The following is a 19,758-nucleotide window of genomic DNA, read 5'->3' on the forward strand; positions in this document are numbered from 1 at the left end:
TACCCTTAGCCCTCGGCCTATTTTTGATTTACATGATTTGTAAAACACAGGAATAGATAAAACAGAGGAATATAGTGGCATGTCATCCTCAATTCTATAGGATTAGCATGAGCGTTTGATATGCGCATGAAAAACGTAGGATTCTTCATATGAGGTTGGAGTCGATGAAAATTTTCCTATAAAAACTAGTACAAGTGAATCCTATAAAAAATCCCATGGATAACAACCCTATGATGAATCAAACAACCCATAGAGGAAAAAAATCTTAAAGATCAGAATCCTTCAAAATTCTTTTAGAGATCTTTTGAACCAAAAGAAGACCTAGGGCCTTCCACGATGTTATCGATGCCATATCACCATTAATGCCCAAGAAAAAAGTTATGACACCAGCTTCACAGTGGAGGGCACCACATGGTGTAAAATAAGGAATAAACAAGTTCATTGATCTAGCTACCGGCGGCTTCCAGCCAGCTTTGAAGAGTTTAGCATTGGAGCAAGTCTCCGATGCCCAGATTTTTTTTTTTTGACTTCGGCTGAGCAACATAGGTCATCGGTGCCAAAAAGGCTGAAAAGTGAATTTGGCACCTCTTTTGACCTACAGTTTGCCAAAAAAAAAAGTAGTAACAATTGGCTTTTATGCCATGGACACCATCACCGACCGTCCAAACATAATCTGACGCTTCAGCAGAAAACCGCAAAATTCTCTTCTTCCTCGGTTCGGTTCCGGCGCTCTCGTTGCTCTCCTCCGGTTCCTCGCCACTCCCTTTGCCGGGGCTGCCAACCCTCCGGCCATCCGCACCTCGCCGCCGCTCGGCTCTCACCACCATCCGCCCACCTCTGCTCCCGTATCTCTTTATCTACGCGCGGAGCTACACCACATTGGAGAGCATACCATAACCCTAGCTAGGGTGATAGACCTCCGGATGGAGGCCGCCGCCTCCAGCCTCTCGTCGCTGCTCGTCAGCCTCCGCGTGGACGGCCCCTGGACGCCGCCTGCAGCCTGGGATTCCATCGCCCCCGAGAGCGCGTCCGCCGGTGTTCCTGACCCTGCAGGGCGTCCCTCTCGGGATCCAATCTACGAGCTCACCTCCGTTCCTGTGAGTGAAATATCTGAACCCAGCTAAATTCAGCATTATGTTACGACCCGCTGTGGCTACTAAACCAAAACTACTTGTGGGAGTTGCGACATTCATAGGGAGAAATTTTGAGTGCAGTCTGCAGTGCCCTTCAGCAGAAAAAGCGAGAGGACGCAAGTTAAAACAAGTTGCTCCGGTTGGGGATTGGGGCCAGAATAAGTAGGCAGGTAGGTATGTAGGCAGATTGCTGTGAAATAGGGTTACTCGAAATGGCTACTGAGTGTGGGTAGTGAAGTGTGGGAAGTTTTGAATTATCTGTTCTGGGATCCTGAAATGTGGTATTGATAGGTGTGAAATGTTTTGACAATCTTCAAACTAAGTTTTAATCTGATGCAGTAAGTTAGGTGCGAATTGCTAAAGATGTGATGATTATTAGTGATGACATCTCATAACCTGAATAGATTTTTGGGAAGCGATTATAGATGTGTGTGTGTTACATCTTCTGGGTAGTGCCATTCTATTTCGTACTAAAACCACGACACTTATTTTGGACTGAGGGAGTATTATATTGCTGATGGGTGTGAGGATCATCTTTATTCTGCAGGATGCTGCTTTGGTTCGTTTGGCTTTGCATGCACTGCATGGTGTCAAATCATCGCTAGATGAGATTGACGAGCTTTCTGTGTTGTTCTCCTCAAGTCCGGCAGACAGGACATCTCATCGCATTGCAAATGTGTGGTCACGGTCATCTAGCACTGCCTCTATAGGACATATTCTCAATTCTATAGGCTCTACAGGTCTTGCAGTTTTCTTCCTGCGCAAGTTTGTGCACTATTATCTTTTCCAAAGTCGAGAAGTAAATTGTGGAAATAGAGAAGGACATGGACATGATGTTTCTGATGACAAAGATACTGAGCATTCTCCTCCTTATAGTCTAGTGAACCAAGCATTTGCTGCAGCAGTTGAAAAAGTTCTAGAAGGCTATTTCTGTTCCTTGAATACTTTACCACCTTCAATTAAGCTGAGGCGGTCAGTGGGACAACCTGATAGACCTTCCATGACCTCAGATAGAGCTAGTTGTAATTCTAGCTCTGAAATCACTCTTCTGGAAGTTTATCTCCACACCGAGGAGTTGAGAAGGCATATTAAGTCCCTTGGAAATATTTGTTTTCCTAAGTTTGCAGGTCTTGCATTATGCCAGGAGGGTTTGACTACTGATTCTAACTTGGAGTTTGAGAATTTTCCGCGGGGCACTGATTTGCTTTCTTATTTGTATGTCCGCCTTCGTGTAAGCAATCATCTTATTGTTTAAATCCTACTATTCGGTTTAACTCAATTTAAGCAATCGTCTTATTGTTTAAAACCTACTATTCGGTTTAACTCAATTTAATAAACTTTTAAAGGGATTTCCTATTGTCCGCTACTTTGTATCTATATTTTATCTTGCCAATGTCTTTGGTTTGCATGCTCAATAGCAAGATCTAAGCTTTACGTATGATACTGAACATTTCAGACTTACCAATGCCTTGTTTGAAACGGCCATGGAATTTTAGGTCATATTTGCTGTAATTATCCAGAAAAGGAACTTTTTGAGAGGGAATCTATTCAAGTTTTGGAAATGTTATCAAATAAAATTTCCTTTCAAGTGATTCTTTGCTGCTTTTTATTTATCTAAGTTTTTTGGTAATAATCGCCCTGAAGTGTTGCCAACTTTTCATACTCATTGTTCTAGAAAATAGCTGGCAGAGATATTGGTAGCAATTTCTGTCCTCCATGAGAAGCAAATAAGCAATGCAAGATTTAGGATGGTGTGATAGCCCCTCCCATATTTACTTAATAAAATTTAATGACACTGTGGAACTTACCGCTTCATTTTTTTGTTGATATTCTCTGTTCTATAGACAATGCATTTACTCTCTTGTTTGTATGGTGCTATGAGCCCTGGGCTATGTTTAGTTTCATATTCTACGTAGCCGAGCATCTTATTTCTCTTATGCTTTATATGTGTACGCAGTTGCTTACTTGGTCTCTGCTGGGATGGGTTAATTTCTTTGACATTTCTTTGTAACATGGCAATCAACGCCACAGTTTTGTAGATTACCAGCTACCACAAGATCATGCTAGTTTTTCTTTATCTGATGGCATAAATTTGTGCTTCTGTACTGAAAGTTTCTGTTTGGACATATCCTTCTGTTCACGTTCTACATATGACAAAGGTTTTGAAATGTCCAATGATTTCCCTTCAATTGTAGGATGCTGATCCAGTTCACTATGCTCTTTTGAAATATCTCTTCATTCGTTCGTGTGAACCATACTGTAACTTCATTAAGTTATGGATTTACCGAGCTAGTGTTGACGACCCTTATGAAGAATTTCTCATAACACAAACCGAGAACAGCCAGATTCAAGGAGGTTCGTTGGGCCCACTAGGTGTCACTGCATTGCCCTTCAAGGTAAGACATCACTTCTTGTCTTTGTGAAGCTTCAAGGAAAAACGCCTAAACGGTCATTATTGACCTAATTTATTCTCAACATCAGAAATTCAGATATATGCTCCACTCTTCACATAAACCCATGCATTTGAACCATGAAAATGTTATTCCTTTTCCAGTAGATCTAATTAAGTTTTTATCATGTATCGCTGCCAACAGGGAAGTAATCATGTATCTGTTCCATGTTTTCTGAAAGATATATGCAATCCTCTTTTACGCACTGGGCAGCAGCTTCAAGTGCTCATGAAGGTTGTAAAGTCATGCAATCTTTGTTCTACTGGAGGAGATAATTACGACGCTAGTAAAACTATCCTTCTGGAGGAAATTCTCCCATGGTTTGGTACGCCAATTGAGTGCTCAGTGAATTCATTTACTTTCTCAAAAAGCAAGGCTGATGCAGTAATATGTCAGAGAGACGCTATGTACAAGTCAATGCTAGAGAAGCTCCATCATTATTTCTTAAATATTGAGGTCTGGTTAGCACTCTAATTTTAGTTCCAGAATTAACTAGTCTGTTTTTCGCCCTTGCCAAAGCAACAGTACTAATATACTGGGTCAACTATGCTTTTAAATCACACTTTATGACATGATGTTTCAGATAATTCCTTTTGGTCCTCCGTCAAACTCCCTGCATAAAAGTAAAAGCCCTCTAGACACATCAGTTTCAGATGTGGAGCTATTGTATGGCGGCATCCATGCTCTACCAACTTGTGATATGTACGTCCTGGATCTACCTTTGTAGCAATGTTAAATCTGCCACTCTCATTCACTTCTTCTGTATTTTATTGTGCATACTCTCTTTTTACTCATGCGAGCAGTGTACATCATAAGTCTTCACCACAACAGATTAGTCTGATCTGTCCTTTCTCACAGTATGTCTGCAGATGAAAAAGACAATGATGCTTATTCAACATCGCAAGAATCTTCAGATAAACTAGATCCTCTGGAATCTTCAGAATGCTCTTCTTCTTATAGTTCTATGGATGAAATTGAGGTTGAGAGTGGCATCACTTGTGGTAATTTGTCTAGTTCCAGGTTTTCGTTGTACCATGCAAGTACAGGTGAAGCAAAATGCTCCTCAGAAACCCAAAATGTGCTTTCACATCAAACTAGTTCTCGTCACAACGGGACAAACTCTTCAAGCCCTAATGATGAGGACCATAGAAATGTTGATTTGGGTTGCATCAACGTTCCCATGCACTCGCAGAATGTGGAACATAATGTGATGCCTGATGCTCTAGAACTGGATTACCAGTATAGTAAATTTTGGCCATTTGGCAAATTTCCAAAGAACACATTTAATAGTTCCCCTGGAAAAATGTGTTTAGTTGATGAGTTTCTGTATACGGACAATGAAAGTGCAGTGGAGCAAGTATCACATGATGATGTAGTTTATCCATCACACACAGATAAGTCTTGCAAGATAAATCATTCATGGAATTCTAGCATTTCTTACAATCTCAGCACCAATCCCATTCTGAAGAATGCGGCTGGTCATCATATGGAGAGTGACTTGCGAGGAAAATGGAAAAATCAAGCACTTGAAAGCTTTGCTTTCGAGTCAGTCACAAATCCATGTGAAGTATACTGTGAAAGAAGTACGTCCCTTGTGGAGTCTGAAGCCGGAGCTACAAAGGTTGTACATTCCACTGCTCAGAAACAGCCTGATTGTTCCAGCGAGCTTCTTCAAGCTAAGACAGGGAGTCAGGGATACCTTGCTTCATCAGGAGAAACGGAAGCAAGTGATAATCTTCCAAAATATGTCTGCGGGGGAGCATTATGGGAGAAATTGTTAGAATATACTGCTAAATCAACAGAAAAGATAGCTGGAGATAGTAGTTCAGCATCTGATATGCCACTTGATATAGCTATTGACAAGTGCATTATACAAGAAGTTCTGCTTCAGTATCCTTAATTGTATATGCTTGTACAGTGCAGTTCATAATGTCAGATTGATCATAATGCCTCTTGTTCATTCTACTATTACTATCAGCATAACATCATAGACTATTTCACGAACGCCAATTTGTGATGTACTGTCTTTTAAATGCCTTTTTTTTGTGTCAAACTTAGTCCATCTGTCATGTATTAGGTTCATCAACTGCTTTTACAAGTAAAAAACCATCTTGTTGGGGAAAAAATAAATCTGATCCAGGCTATGATTCTAAAGCTTATAAACCACTAAAGTTGTTGGCCAGTATTTTTCTTTCTACCTGTTATTCCCTAACTGTAATAAAAGATATAAATATGTTAGCAGCTTCACAATGAAGTTGCTTGAGGAGGGTTTTGATCTTTGTGGACATCTACTAGCACTACGACGGTACCATTTCATGGAACTAGCTGACTGGGCAGAATCTTTTATTGTTTCCATTTATCATAAGGTAATTTTATCCAACTGTTTTTTTTTAGCCTGTACGCCATGCACTCATGTTTATATGCACAAATCTGTTAAGTCTGACTTCCCCCCATGCAGAAATGGTTCTCTGTTAAGTCTGAGCAGAAAAGAGCAGAGATCCAAGGGCTTCTTGACTTGGCCTTGCAGAGGTCTTCATGTGATACCGATCCTTATAAGGAAAAACTGTTTATATACATGAAAGAACAGCCAGTCATTTCTGTGGCAGCCTCTGAACATGGTAATAATTTGATCTTGTCCTTGACTATAGTTTTTAGAACTGAAGGTTTGTTTCTCAAATTATTAACGGCCCAACTTTTGGCGGCCAGGTTTCCACATGCTGGATGACTTCTTGCTGGGTTATAAAGTTGATTGGCCAGTGAATATTGTCATTACAGAGGAGGCACTTAGGAGATATGCTGAAATATTCTGTTATCTTGTTCAAGTCAGGTTTGCAGTCTTTTCACTGACTGAAGTATGGCGGTTTCTAAAGGTGATTCCTTTATCGATGTCTTAATTCATTGAAATGTACATGCCATGTAAGCTTCTGTTATTATCTGTATGTATGGCAAAACCCACAAGGCTGCAGCTGGAGGCAATTAGGCAAGAGAAAATAAATAAATAAATAAGCACTACACAGAAATTTAAGGGGTCGTCATTGTTAGTTCGCATCAATCGGGGGACAGAGAGTTCTCAGACCCAACCCAGATGTAGGATCTATTTGAAACTGAACAAGTTTGTGGAGTGCCCTTTGTTCACATACAAAATTACCGTCGAGTGATTTTTACTAAATTTTCTTCAAGAGAAGTTACAAGAATATTTTTCTGTCAACAAATGTGAATATCCATAATTGTGGTGACGTGGGACTTATTTGCTGCTATGTGACTATAATATGGTAATTTATTGTAGGAGTTGACACAGTTAATCAGTCGCTCTGGCCGCAGTAGACCTGATATATTGAAAAAATTAAACTCTGTGATGAAAGTGAGGTACGCACATACAAAACCTTTCCAAAGCTTTGTGGCATTCAAATATTCCACTGAAGTGTTAAGAACATAATGTCTGATTTGTTTCGAGTATTTGAATGTTTGATCTGTTGGTAAATCTTGTTATTCTAAAAATATCTCGAAATGCAATACATGTTGGCATATCCAAGTCATAATAAAAGTAACTGTTGCATTCATGTTTGATTATTCATTCAGTGGTTTTCTAGTATTAGATAACCATAGCCAAATAGATAGTGGTTGATGGTCAGGAAAGTAGTCCCTTAAACCTGCTATAAATATGACATTTGTAATTGCCACATTTATCAAAACAAAATCGTTAATTTTATCTTTTTTGTACTGCCGACTCATTAGTCACTGCAAAATTGTCCTGTTTCTACCAAACAACATTCCAAAAAGTAGAATTAGTCAGATGTAATTCAAGTTACATCATGTACTGTTGAAAACATTGCTGGAGGGTTGAACCTTTTAATCTTCTGAGAAAAATATTGTCATTTTGGATGGTTAAATTATTGATTTGCAATTGCACAGACCAACGTCCATATTATCTAAAATAGCATCCTCCATTTTTATGCGGAAGCATAATGAATTATCTCAATGTTCTCATGTGTAGTTGCTTCTACTATGCGAATGCCTTCTGTTCCTCTACTCTTGACTTATGTGTCCTTATTTTATTGGTTTGTTTCTTGACATAACTATCCTTTCTTTTATCAGACATCAAGTTTACCATTTTCTATCAACATTACAGCAGTACCACCATTGCAATTTGTCTGATATATCATGGCGTCGTTTTCAACATTCCCTTAAACATCAGGTATAATATATTTGTTGGCATAGTAGTTATGTTACTTACATTCAAAGAGGATGAAAATATACCTTTTTAAACATCATGAGTTTATTATCTATTAACGTATTACCTCTTTTGAGATAATGATCTTACTTGGATTGAGCTTTTCTGGGTGGCTGCGCGTATACTGATCTCAACTATTCTGTAGGTTAAAGATATGCGGGATATCGAGTATGTGCATTTGTGTTATGTTACAGACGCACTTCACATGTAAGGCCTTTACCCACAAAAATGAAACTAGTTTTCATTTTACTACATGTATATAGGCAATTTATGCAGCTGTTTTTTTTTTTAATTGTGGTTCATGCCATGAACTAGTGTGATTTATTGCAATGAGCATAATAAAGATAATTATTAGACTACTTTCTGTTTTGTCCTGTCACAAACTCACATTTGGCTGTTCAATTGAGTATCTAATTCTTCCAAGTAGGATAGAAAGCAAGGGAATCTGGTACTTCTGACATTATCTCTTAGCTGCCAAGAGAACTTCGTTTATCCCATTTACTTGGTGTCTATACTTCCTGAGTATCATCTCTTTTGCTAATTCTGTACTGACTATAATATTGGATTTTTTCTTGTGTTATATTACGTTTGCTTCTAACTGCATGGTGTTTTTTTTCCAGATGTTTCTTATCCAATGAGACAAAACCAGTTGCCACCATAATCAAAAGCATGCTTCAACAAGCTTTGGAGTTCCGGTCATGCTTTAAGAGTCTTAATGACCTTTCCGAATCAACAGTTAATCAGCTTAATCTGCATTCTCTTATAAACTTCTCTCAGGTATTCTCTTGATTTCACATGGACAAAGTTGTCTGGAAGTATTACATTGTGTCTTCTGGGTTTATTCTTTCAACTCCAGCATGCACATAAAAGATCTTTACTGATCTGATAACCATTATTGATTATTCTCCCTAAGAACGATGTATGTATCATAGTTCTGGGAACAAATAATCTATGGTTGAGTAGGTCTGTCTTTAGCTCCCTGTCTGACTATCCGGAAAATCCTGATATAATCCATTGAGTTTGATTCTAATTGTAAACGCCAGAAACCCTCTCAAAGTTATGGTAGTATACTGGGTGCTTCCCCTTTCCTTTTTCCTTTTCCTTTTTGGAGCTTAAACTGTTAATTGTGCCCGAACCAAACACCATAGATGAAGATTGGTCACACTAAAGGGATATTCTGTCACATTGTGAATAGTTGGTAATTGATGGAGCAGAAACCCGTCAGTACCCTCGGTAGGGTGGCGAACATGGCCGGAAGTACCAGATCAGAGGTCGCACGAAGAGTTTACCTAGGTTTGCGCCTCCGGGTGTTTGTATTCATGGTGGGATACCTCGTGCGAGGGTTACAATGAGGGATGAAGTATGAGTCTACCGAGAGTATGGTTCTACGGATGTAGATGGGCCTTGCTACCCCCAGCCCCCACCTTATATAGATGACAGGGGATAGGGTTTTACAGGAGATCAATCTGATCTAAGCCGCCACCACCTTGACTTGCTTGCCAAGGTAGTCTTTTGCCGCCTCTCCGGGCTCCGAGGGTCCCTCCTGTGGTTAGGTCTTCACCTATCTTTGTGGGCCTTGAGACGGGCCTGTTGTCGGGCTCCCCACCAGAGGAGAGGTTGAACGTGGCGGCACCTTTGTTGCGGCGGATGACCCGAGCTCTTGTCCATGTGTCGGGGTTGATGTGGAACCCGGACACAATGGAGTGGACGTTCGCCCGCGGCCTCTGATTGAGCTCGTGAACGGAGCACCTAATTGTGCTGCAGGAGTTTGCTGCTTTCGAAGGAGCTCGGCCCATTCTTGCGCAACTAAAGGTGCATCGCCCCGATATTTCCACGGAGGTCGTCGCCACTTTGATTCCCGAGATTGTCAGTTATTCGACTTATTTGAGGAAGGGAGGGAGGCCTCCATTATGGTGGCGGCGGACTGCGACCTGGATGTAGGCTTGGAGTAGCTTGAAAAAGATGTAGTGGTCGTTGCGGCTTGGGTGATGCCCATCATAGACAAACTTATTCATGTGATGCATACCTGAATCAGTTTCTTGTCCTTTAACAGTTTTATTTGGAGATCAAGTGTGTTATACTGCCTGAGGCCTCTTTGTTTTTGATCGGGGAATGACGCGACCAGAGGTTATTCAGCCTCCGTCTTCCCTCGGCTATGCCCTTTTTATAAGGATTACCAAATCGTTTTCTTACGTCGATGCAGCCCCGTGTTGGTGGCACTAGGAGGTCGGCAAGGGCCAATCAGCCCTCGGGTCCAGACTAATAGAAGGAATGCATGATGCAGCCTCTGTGCAGACCGTGGGGAGGTCCACGATGCTAGTACAACCCCCGAGCCTGGCAAGCAGAGAGATACGTTTGTTTCTACCTCTAGGTCTATCCCATTGTGTTCGTTGTATTAACAATTGAAATAGCAAATCACCATGGGAACCTAGAATGATTCCTTTATTCAGCAGTTTATTTGGATCGAGCTAAAACAAGGGGGCTAAAAACATAAAAAATGCTTATGCTTGCTAAAGAGTAACTTAATAAAAAAGACGTAGTTGGGCAGCGTTCCATGGACGCTTCGTGATCCGGCTTGTCTTGCGGTTGAGGAGGTAGTAAGCCCCATCGCTAAGGGCTTCGTGAATGATGTAAAGCTCTTCCCATGGGGAGGAGAGCTTGTTCTTTCGTGGCTTCTGCTTAAGGTGGAGGATGAGTCGCCGCCGTTGAACTCGTACGCTCGGACATGCCTTCCATTGTATTGGTGTAGTTTTTGCTGTAGACGGTTGTGCGTTCGAGGGCAATGAGCCGAGCTTCTTCCTTGGTGTCGATGTCGTCTTTCTTGAATTCTTCCATGGCCTCCTTGTACACACAGACATGTGGTTATTCGTACTCTTATGTTGGAAGGGAGTATCACCTCGGCCCCGTAGACCATAAAGAATGGTGTGTCCAATTGATCTGTTTGGAGTTGTCCGTAATCTCCATAGGACGGATGAGAGCTCATCAACCCATTTTCCCTTTGCTTGGACCAAAGGGGTAATGAGGCGGAGCTTCAGACCTTGCATGATTAACCAATTGGTGCACTCCACCTGCTTGTTGGACTGTGGGTGTGAAACCGAGTAATCGATTTGGATCCTCCGGTTGCGACAGAATTCTTTGAATGTGTCTACTGTGAAATTGGAGCCATTATCGGTGATGTCGTGGGGGACTTCAAATCTGTGGATTATACCAAAGGTGAATTTATTGCTGTGTCAGCCTCCGCATTGGTGACGGGCTTGGCTTCTATCCACTTTGTGAATTTGTCGACGGTGACTAGAACTTGAAACAGCCTGGCGTTGTGGCGAGGGGCCCGACCATATCAAGCCCCCAACGATGGAAGATGCCTGTGACACTGTACTTGTACAACTCTCCTTGGATGACTGTGTATGCCTTGGACCTGCAAACAATGCACCGGACTTCTTTTTTGTCTTCGGGTAGGTCCTGTTTATCAAGTATGCGAGGAGCGACCGAGTCCAGGTCGGGGTGACCACGAGAGTTTCTTCCGCGAGTTCCCCTTCTCCAGCCTCATTTTCTGCGTCCGCAGGCTTTGGTCCACCGGAGGTCGGAGTCTTCTGCGATTTCTCGTAGCTGCACAAATGGCTTGTGTAGGACCTCTAGGAATGCCTCAGCCGGGACTAGTTTTTGGGCTGCCCCCATGCGTGCCAAGTTGTCAGCTGCCACGTTGTCAGTATGCTTGGCGTGGTGTAGTTCGGTGCCATCGAATTTTCCTTCTAGTACATAGACGACAGCACAGTATGCGACCATCTTTGGGCCTTTGGTGTCGAATGTCTTCATCACCGTTGAGCGATGAGGTTGGAGTCACCACGGCAGATGAGGTGACAGATGCCATGGAGGCCGCAATGCGAAGCTCGTGGAGGAGGGCTTCGTATTCTGCCCCGTTGTTGGAGTTGGGGAAATGTATCTGTAGGTCGTAGTTCATCCTATCACCGCACGGTGAGATCAGGACGATGTCGGCCCCCAATCCTTGGATGACCATAGAACCATGTTCGATAGCGGGGCATGACTGACAACCGTGATGGGATTTGCCTGGAAGTAGTGACGTAGCTTGCGGCCGCCATGAACACGCCATACATGATCCTCTGATAATGTGGGTAGCGGGTCTTGCATGGTGTCAGCACTTCACTAACGTAGTATACGGGATGCAGAACCCGATGTCTCTACTGCTATAACTACACTGACTACCTGTGTGGTTGCTGATATATATATATAGCGGATCAGACTGCAACAGCCAACGCAACCAAAAGTCCGAACTGATGGAAAGGGCTAGTGCAATCCACATATACTATAACAGCTGATATATAGCGGATCGGGCTGCAACAGGGAGGCCAGCTGCGGGTTGGATTGCAGGAGACGCTTGAGGTCGACGAATGCGGCCTTTGGTTTGTTGCTCTAGTAGAACTTGTCATTCTTCTGTAAGAGCCGGTAAAGCGGAAGTGCTTTCTCCCTGAGCTGGGAGATGAACCGACTGAGGGCTGCAACGCACTCGGCGAGCTTCTGGACTTCCCAGATCTTTTCTAGGGGCTTCAAGTTGATGATGGCTTGTATCTTCTCCGGTTTGGCCTTGATTCCTCGTTGAGCGACATGAAGCCGAGTTGTCCCGAGGGTACCCTGAAAACACATTTTCAGGGTGCTTTATGCTGAAGCCCCGTAGGTTGGTGAATGTCTGCTCGAGGTTGGAGAGAAGGCTGGAGCCATGTCTTGACTTGATGACTACATTGTCGACGTATGCCTCGACGTTGACGCTGATCTGGTCGTGAGGACACTTTCGCATGGTTCGTTGATACGTTGCACCGGCGTTCTTGAGCCCGAAGGGCATGGTGATGTAGGAGAAGGGCCCGAAAGGTGTAATGAAGGAGGTCTTCTCCTGGTTGGACTCCTTCATGCGTATTTGGTGGTAGCCGGAGTAGGCGTCCAGGAAGCACAGAACTTTGCAGCCCGCGGTTGAGTCTATGACTTGGTTGATGCGGGGTAAAGGGAATGGGTCCGTTGAGCATGCTTTGTTGAGGTCGGTGTAGTCAACGCAGGCAAGCCTCTCTGGGTGCGTGACTTCTCTGATGAACCTGGCGGCTAGGAGCCGAGCGATCTCTTTGCTGATGGCTCGCCGTTTCTCTGTGGTGAAGCGGTGGAGGGCTTGTTTGACTGGTCTGGCGTCCTTTCGGACGTCGAAGCTGTGTTGTGCGATCTTTGTGGGAAACCCGGGCATATCTGCGGGTTTCCAAGCAAAGATGTCCCAGTTGCTCAGGAGGAATTGCAGGAGTTCGGCTTTCTGTTCCTTTGACATGTCTTCTCTGATAATCATCAATTTCTTCAAATCTTCTGGGTGCACTTGGAATTTTTTGGTTTCCTTTGTCGGCTAGTACGCGGGCCCTGACCTGGGTTTGGTTGGGAGCGTTTTTGTAGATGTGTCGACGAACTTCATGATGTGCTCGAGCTCCGCTAAGGCCAGCGCTTCCTCGGCGAGCTCTACGTTGACGACCTTCGTTTGGAGTGCCCTCTCGGGTCTGTCATGTATCGTGATCGTGCCATTGGGACCTCGACATCTTGAGCTAGAGGTACGCATGGGTGGGCAGTGCCATAAACTTTACGTAGGCCATCCTGCCGAGGATCACGCTGTAGTCGGTTTGGAACGGGGGGACCTCAAACTGGATCGTTTCTTATTTGTAATTTTTCTCTTCCTCGAAGACGACCTCTAGATTGAGCCGTTCGAGGGGGCGCACCGGCCCACCCGGTACGAAGTCGCGGAAGCCGGTGAGCGAGGGCTACAAGCTGTGCTGGGAAAGACCCCCGTCTTGGCCAGCGTGTCGGGGAGGATGATGTTTACGCTACTGCCACCGCCCATCAGAAGTTCAGAACCCATGGGAGGCCGAAGCCCTTGATGATCGGATTTACCACCAAAGCAAACTTGCCAGGATGGGGAACGTAGGCCGGATGGTCGGTGCAGCTGGAGGCTATTGTGGTGCCTGACCACTCTAGGAGGTCGTCGGGGTTGGTGTGGCCTAGAAGATCATGTTGACGCTGATTGTTTGGGTGGGCTGGTGGGTTGGTGAAGATCCAGCAGCCCCGAGACAGGTCGAGATCGATGCCTCCTTTTTTGCCAGTGGTGATGAAGGGGCATTGACGCATGTGGTGTTGCCGTGTTCCTCGAACACGAACTCAATGTTCCCGAAACAGTTGTAGTTCACGAAGGGGTGAGGCGTTACGTCATAAAGCAGCCCCTGATTGTCAACCTTGAGGTCGAAGGAGCCGAAGATGAAGGTCTGGCCCGGCATGAAGTCTTCGGGCATGTATAATGATCCGATATGGGTTCGTTCTCCGACCAGCGTAGCCCGTGCCTCGCGCGGCAACTGACGGAGCAGAAACCCCTCAGTACCCTCGGTAGGGTGGCGAACATGGGCGTAAGTACCAGATTGGAGGTCGCACGAAGAGTTTACCCAGGTTCGGGCCTCCGAGAAGGAGTAAGATCAACTCCAACGCAGGACCCCAAATGGTCTGGCCGTGCCCGTTTGGGGCTAAACGGACAGAAATCGCGGCCCAACGCGCGGGAGCAAATGGACAAATGTCCGTTTTTTGTCCGCTTTCAACCCATTCTTGGCCCAAATTTGGGCCGCGTTTGCATCGAATGGACAGCCCGCGGGCGGGCGGGACGCTCACCCTTGTCCTCCCCTGGCCCACCTGTCGGGGACACAACCCCTTTTCTCTTCCCCTCCCCCCGCCATCGCCGTCGCCACACATTTTTCTGGCCGCCCAAACCACGACCACCCCTTGCCATAGCCGCCCCATGCCTGTGTTTCGAAGGAGTTTTTGCCGGCGTTTTTGGCCCTTTGTCGCCTCATCCGGTACTAGGGAAGCTACGGCCGCTGGCGACGCCCATTGACCCCAACACCTTCCGGCAGGCGCTGCATAGCCGCCGGCTGCCATCGCCAACCTTGCCTGCTGCCTGTGAGGGGAGCCCGGCCGCATCTCCACCATGATCGCAAGGTGTTCGAGACTTTGCTCACAAGGTACCATGGATAGTGGGGACGAGTATTTTTTTTCACAACTTCATTTTGTTCATCGGATGACGAAGAGCTTGTGGTGGCTGCTTTGGTCGTCAATGACCACATTTCTCGGCAGCGGCCTCGGTTCAGGGGATCAATCCCGGGTCATGCTCCGGCCTTGAACCGCAATAGGGAGAGTGGCCACGCCCTGCTCTATGCCGGTTACTTTGAGAATACCGCGCTCTTCAGACCACATCAATTCTGCCGCTGCTTCCGTATGAGGAGGCATGTGTTCAATCGTATTGGGGAGGGAGTGGTCGGATATGACCCACACTTTGAGTGCAAAGAGGATGCCCTTGGCAAGATTGGCTTCTCCTCTTACCAGAAATGCACTACGGCTATTCACATGCTTACATATGGAATTCTAGGCGATCTTGTGGATGAGTATGTGCGTACGAGTGAGTCCACATGTCTCCTATCAATGTACAATTTCTGCAAGGCCGTGGTGGCAGTGTTTGGCCTTGAGTACATGAGAGAGCCAATTGCCATCGATACAGAACTGTTGTTGACGATCAATGCATATAGGGGCTTTCCGGGCATGCTTGGCAGCATAGATTGTATGCACTGAAAGTGGAAGAGCTGTCCATTTGCTTGGCAAGGGCAGTACATGGGGCATGTGAAAGGTACCACTGTCATACTAGAAGCGGTGGCTTCACACGATCTTTGGATATGGCATTCTTTCTTCGGCATGGCTGGTTCTCACAATGATATCAATGTGCTTCAGCGTTCTCCAGTGTTCGCAAGGCTTGCAGAAGGCCACTCCCCAGAGGTCAACTTTGAGATCAGTGGCCACCATTCATGGTTTTTGAGTCGCGACTAGTCAAGTCGCCGCCAGCCCTACGGCTCGGCGATTAGTCGACCCAAGTCGCTGTATAGTCGCGAGTCGCCCTGATTTCTAGAAAACGACTTGGCGATTAGTCGGCGACTATACAGCGACTCAAAAACCATGCCACCATTACAACAAGGGATACTACCTAGCTGATGGTATCTATCCTCAGTGGTCAACTCTTGTGAAGACAATACCCAATCCGCAAGGAGAGAAGAGATAGAGATTTGCCCAAATGCAAGAGAGTGCTAGGAAGGATGTGGAGCGTGCTTTTGGCATGCTTCAATCTTGATGGGTATCGTTCGAAACCATGCACTGACATGGAGCACCAAGAAGCTTTGGGAGATGATGACTGCTTGTGTGATCGTGGAGGATGAGCATGATGACATCATCTATGATCAAGGGTTTGATTTTCAGGGTGTAAATGTTGAGCCTGAGCACCAAGAACGACTGCTTGTGTGATCGTGGAGGATGAGCGTGATGACATCATCTATGGTCAAGGGTTTGATTTCCAGGGTGTAAATGTTGAGCCTGAGCACCAAGAACCGGCAACGTTTGAATAGTTTGCCCAATTCCATCGTGAAATGCGTGGTTGGCATACTCACATGCAGCTCCAAGATGACTTGGTTGAGCACATGTGGAATCACATTGGCAACCAATAGATGCATCGGTTCATTTTCTTTCCATCTATTGAAGACAATTTCGACTGGGTTATAAAACCATTTGATTGTGTTTTTTTGGATGTGGAACTATTTGTTTGTAAGACTATTTGCAATGTTTGATTTATTTGGTTGTGAAACTATTTTTACAATGTGCATAGTTAAAATGTGCATATAGGGGCTCCAGCCGGCCGTGCCGGACCAGATGCGACAGCGCGTTGGGAGCACGGCCAACGCATCCAGGAAAACGGCTGGACGCTGCCCCATCGCCCTACCCAAACGGACAAAATCCAGACTAAACAGGCGTCCGTTTGGGGTCGACGGTTGGAGTTGGCCTAATACCCTACGTCCTGCTTTGTTTTTGTATTCATGGTGGGATACATCGTGCGAGGGTTATAATGGGGGATGGAGTATGAGTCTAGCGAGAGTATGGTTCTACGGATGTAGATGGGCCTTGCTACCCCCAACCCCTACCTTATATAGATGACAGGGGATAGGGTTTTACAGGAGATCGATCTGATCTAAGCCGCTGCCACCTTGACTTGCTCGCCAAGGTGGTCTTTTTGCCGCCTCTCCGGGCTTCCAGGGCCCCTCCTGTGGGCCCCAAGACGGGCCTGCTGCCGGGCTCCCCACCGAGCGGCCACCCCCGTATTACACCGTCAGTAATAGATTTGTTGGTGTGTTCTATCAGTAGTTGCTGAGATTTGCTAAATGTCTGCTGTCATGCACTTTACTTGCTGCAGTACTATTGATGGTTTCCATTTCCTCCAAATCTTACCTAGCACTATGTAGCAGCTGCTAATTATATACATGTCCTTTCTGGTAACATAGTAATATGAAATTTGAGAGCATCTATCTTCCTGCACAGGTGGACGCAATTAGAACGAGGTTTGAGAGTAACATCAAAGATTTGTATATTTTGCATTCGAAGTCTTCAAAGTATGAGGAGCTTGGTCTTTCTCGCTTCTGGGGGTATCTGAACTACAATGAGTATCACTCTTTGAAAATCACCAAGGATGTGGGCTGCTTCTACTTCTGACATGACAATGTGAAAAGAGGTGCATCCATTTATCTTGCAATTTCCGGAACTAGTTCACCTTTTGCATCCCTTCATGACAAAAGTTAGTGAGTGTGATTGTGTGCTAGTTGTGAGGTCTCTTTGCTTGCATTTGCAAGCAGAAAGAAGAAGCAGAACGTGGGGGGAGGCTTCTTCATTCAGAGATACATATTGTTAAGATCAGCAGTTCTTGTATATTCCTTTCACTAAAGAGATTGGAGCTGTGTTATTGATTAATTTATGGAGCTTTTATACTTGAAGATGGAATGCTCGGTTGGGAAGTTATAATGTTGGAAATTCATTTCAAAATTTTCAGTGAAAAGGGGAAGTTACATGACTTGAAAACTCTGGCAATATTGTGGGTTTACTTGGACAATGAAGGTCCTTGCCTGCCCTCTGGCCTCCTGCCATTGACGGTGCATCCAAAGTGCGGGCATCCAGGCATAGTGATGCCGTACCTGGTATTTGATGTCCTGACTCCTGACCTTACTGGGGCCTCCTTGTTGCCCTCTCAGCAATTGCAACAAGATCACCACTAACTGGGCGACAGGACAGATTGGTTATGGGACTCTGTTCTTTGGTAAAATTTGTTGAACCTACCATAAAGACATCGCTGCCAAGTCACTACTAAAATCATGTCCATTCGGGACGTGAAGTTGTACACCATATGTCATCAAATGCTAACCAAATCCAGTGGTCTGTCCCCCACAAACCACAATGGATGGCTTGGTGCTGCTGCCTTCGAGGGATATGATACTGTCTACTCGTTTCTCACTGTTGAAAATTTGAAGTTGCTGGATGAAAGTTGGTGTTCCCCTCTTGAATGTCAGATTTTCTGGGTTTGATTCTGGTATTTTTCATTTGAAAGTTGGGTACTTTTGGGTTGATAGTTCTAAATTTGTTCAATGAAAAATTTGGTGGTTGGAAAATTGCACACTCCCATTGGAAGTTCTGGTTTTCGAAACTGCTGAATTTATGCTGAAGGCTACCACGATCTGCAATGGTCAAAGAGATGTTATCTGACCTGCGAATCAGATGTTCGCAGAGCTGATAGTTGCAGATCTAGCTGAAATTGTAAACACTGGCAGAGTGGAGTTCTTGGAAGAATGCGGAGCGATGCTCTGTGAGACACCCTAGCTCAGCTGTCTTATCCTTTCAGGTGCCAATTTGGTGCAACTGGTACCCTATACTTTCCAATGCAATATCCTATGCCGGCATACAAGTATGTTATCTACTTGTCTCGATGTTTTGCTTGGTCAGCGTGCCATCACTTCCATGTCCTGATACCTGTAGTTCAGACATGCGCTTTGTGTCTGCCTTATAACAGTGTAAAATCGAGGTTAGTTTGTGTGGTTTCGTGTACATTGATTGTTTGTTAGCTCGCAGAGAGACCATGTCAACTCCGTAGAACTTTTCTCTTAGTTTTCACTCCAGCTTTGAAGTAGTCGGCACACGAATGGCCCATCCATTGCATCAGGCCCGAACAAATACATCGTCGTACATGTCGATGCCAGCATGCTGGCGTATAAGTAGGGCTAGGCTAAGATCACGGCTGATGAGCTATCCGTTGGATAGCTACATTTCTGTCTGGAATCCCTTTCAGAACGCATATGAAAATCCACAGAACACGTAGCCTGACAGACGCACAACCACCAGACTGCATGCATGCGTACCACGCCAGTATTAAGCAAACCAATAGCGTGTACAGATAGACACCATCACAAAGCTCACGCCTGAAGAGTCGTACCCTAGCATTTTTCAATGGCTGGCGCATGAACACATGTGGCTCAAAACCGGGCGAGTCACTGTCGTAGGAAGAAACAAACAAATGACGGGACAAAAGGCTTGCACGGCACATGCAGATCCTGCGTGGCAAGTGCATATTCCTCCCCCCTGCTAGCTTAGCTGGCTAGGCCATCCGGCTACTGTACGTTAGCAAGTAGCAGCTGTTAATATAAAGCTTAATTAGGCGCTGTGCAGCACGGGGCATTTTCGTTAGGCGATTGATCGCCGCTAGGGTCCAAAAGGGCATCCCAGGTCGCAAGCTTGACAATGTGCCCTTGGATCAGCGAGCGCAGACAACAGCTAAACTGCACAGATGACCTTTTCTCGGTACGACGACGCTTCCGAACTGGCATCCTGATTAACTTGGCAGGGATTTAAGAACTCAGAAATAGGAAAACCGTAGAAATTATGGTGTTGTTTAGTACTTTAGTTTTCAGTAGGGACAAAACAAGGGTTTTTTTAATATTAAAATTGACTTTTCTATGTCACCTAGAAAACACAGGAATTGTTGACATAACAAGAAGAAAAAGATAAACAGCCC

General features: G+C 45.0%; 1 protein-coding gene across 5 annotated transcripts; it reads left to right on the forward strand.

Moving 5' to 3' along the window:
- Positions 1–664: 664 nt before the first annotated feature.
- Positions 665–18,794, forward strand: LOC109732906 (uncharacterized). 5 transcript variants are annotated; one of them, XM_073508930.1, is made up of 16 exons: positions 980–1,097; positions 1,196–1,303; positions 1,681–2,364; positions 3,329–3,529; positions 3,728–4,039; positions 4,167–4,285; positions 4,442–5,473; positions 5,808–5,949; positions 6,042–6,201; positions 6,290–6,453; positions 6,870–6,949; positions 7,679–7,778; positions 7,960–8,021; positions 8,435–8,591; positions 17,244–17,433; positions 17,749–18,361. In XM_073508930.1, exons 3-15 carry the CDS (start codon positions 2,134–2,136, stop codon positions 17,412–17,414), a joined length of 2,931 nt encoding a protein of 976 aa, XP_073365031.1. In that variant the 5' UTR covers positions 980–1,097; positions 1,196–1,303; positions 1,681–2,133; the 3' UTR covers positions 17,415–17,433; positions 17,749–18,361. The 5 variants fall into 5 exon arrangements, 4 of the variants coding, with proteins under 4 accessions (XP_020147694.1, XP_020147693.1, XP_020147695.1 ...); XM_020292105.4 differs by lacking the exon at positions 1,196–1,303 and having other exon boundaries at positions 665–1,097; XM_020292106.4 differs by having other exon boundaries at positions 726–1,097; positions 17,244–18,794.
- The last annotated feature ends 964 nt before the right edge of the window (positions 18,795–19,758 follow it).

The sequence above is a fragment of the Aegilops tauschii genome, chromosome 2 (genome assembly GCF_002575655.3).
Source record: "Aegilops tauschii subsp. strangulata cultivar AL8/78 chromosome 2, Aet v6.0, whole genome shotgun sequence".
NCBI classification, from domain to species: domain Eukaryota; kingdom Viridiplantae; phylum Streptophyta; class Magnoliopsida; order Poales; family Poaceae; genus Aegilops; species Aegilops tauschii.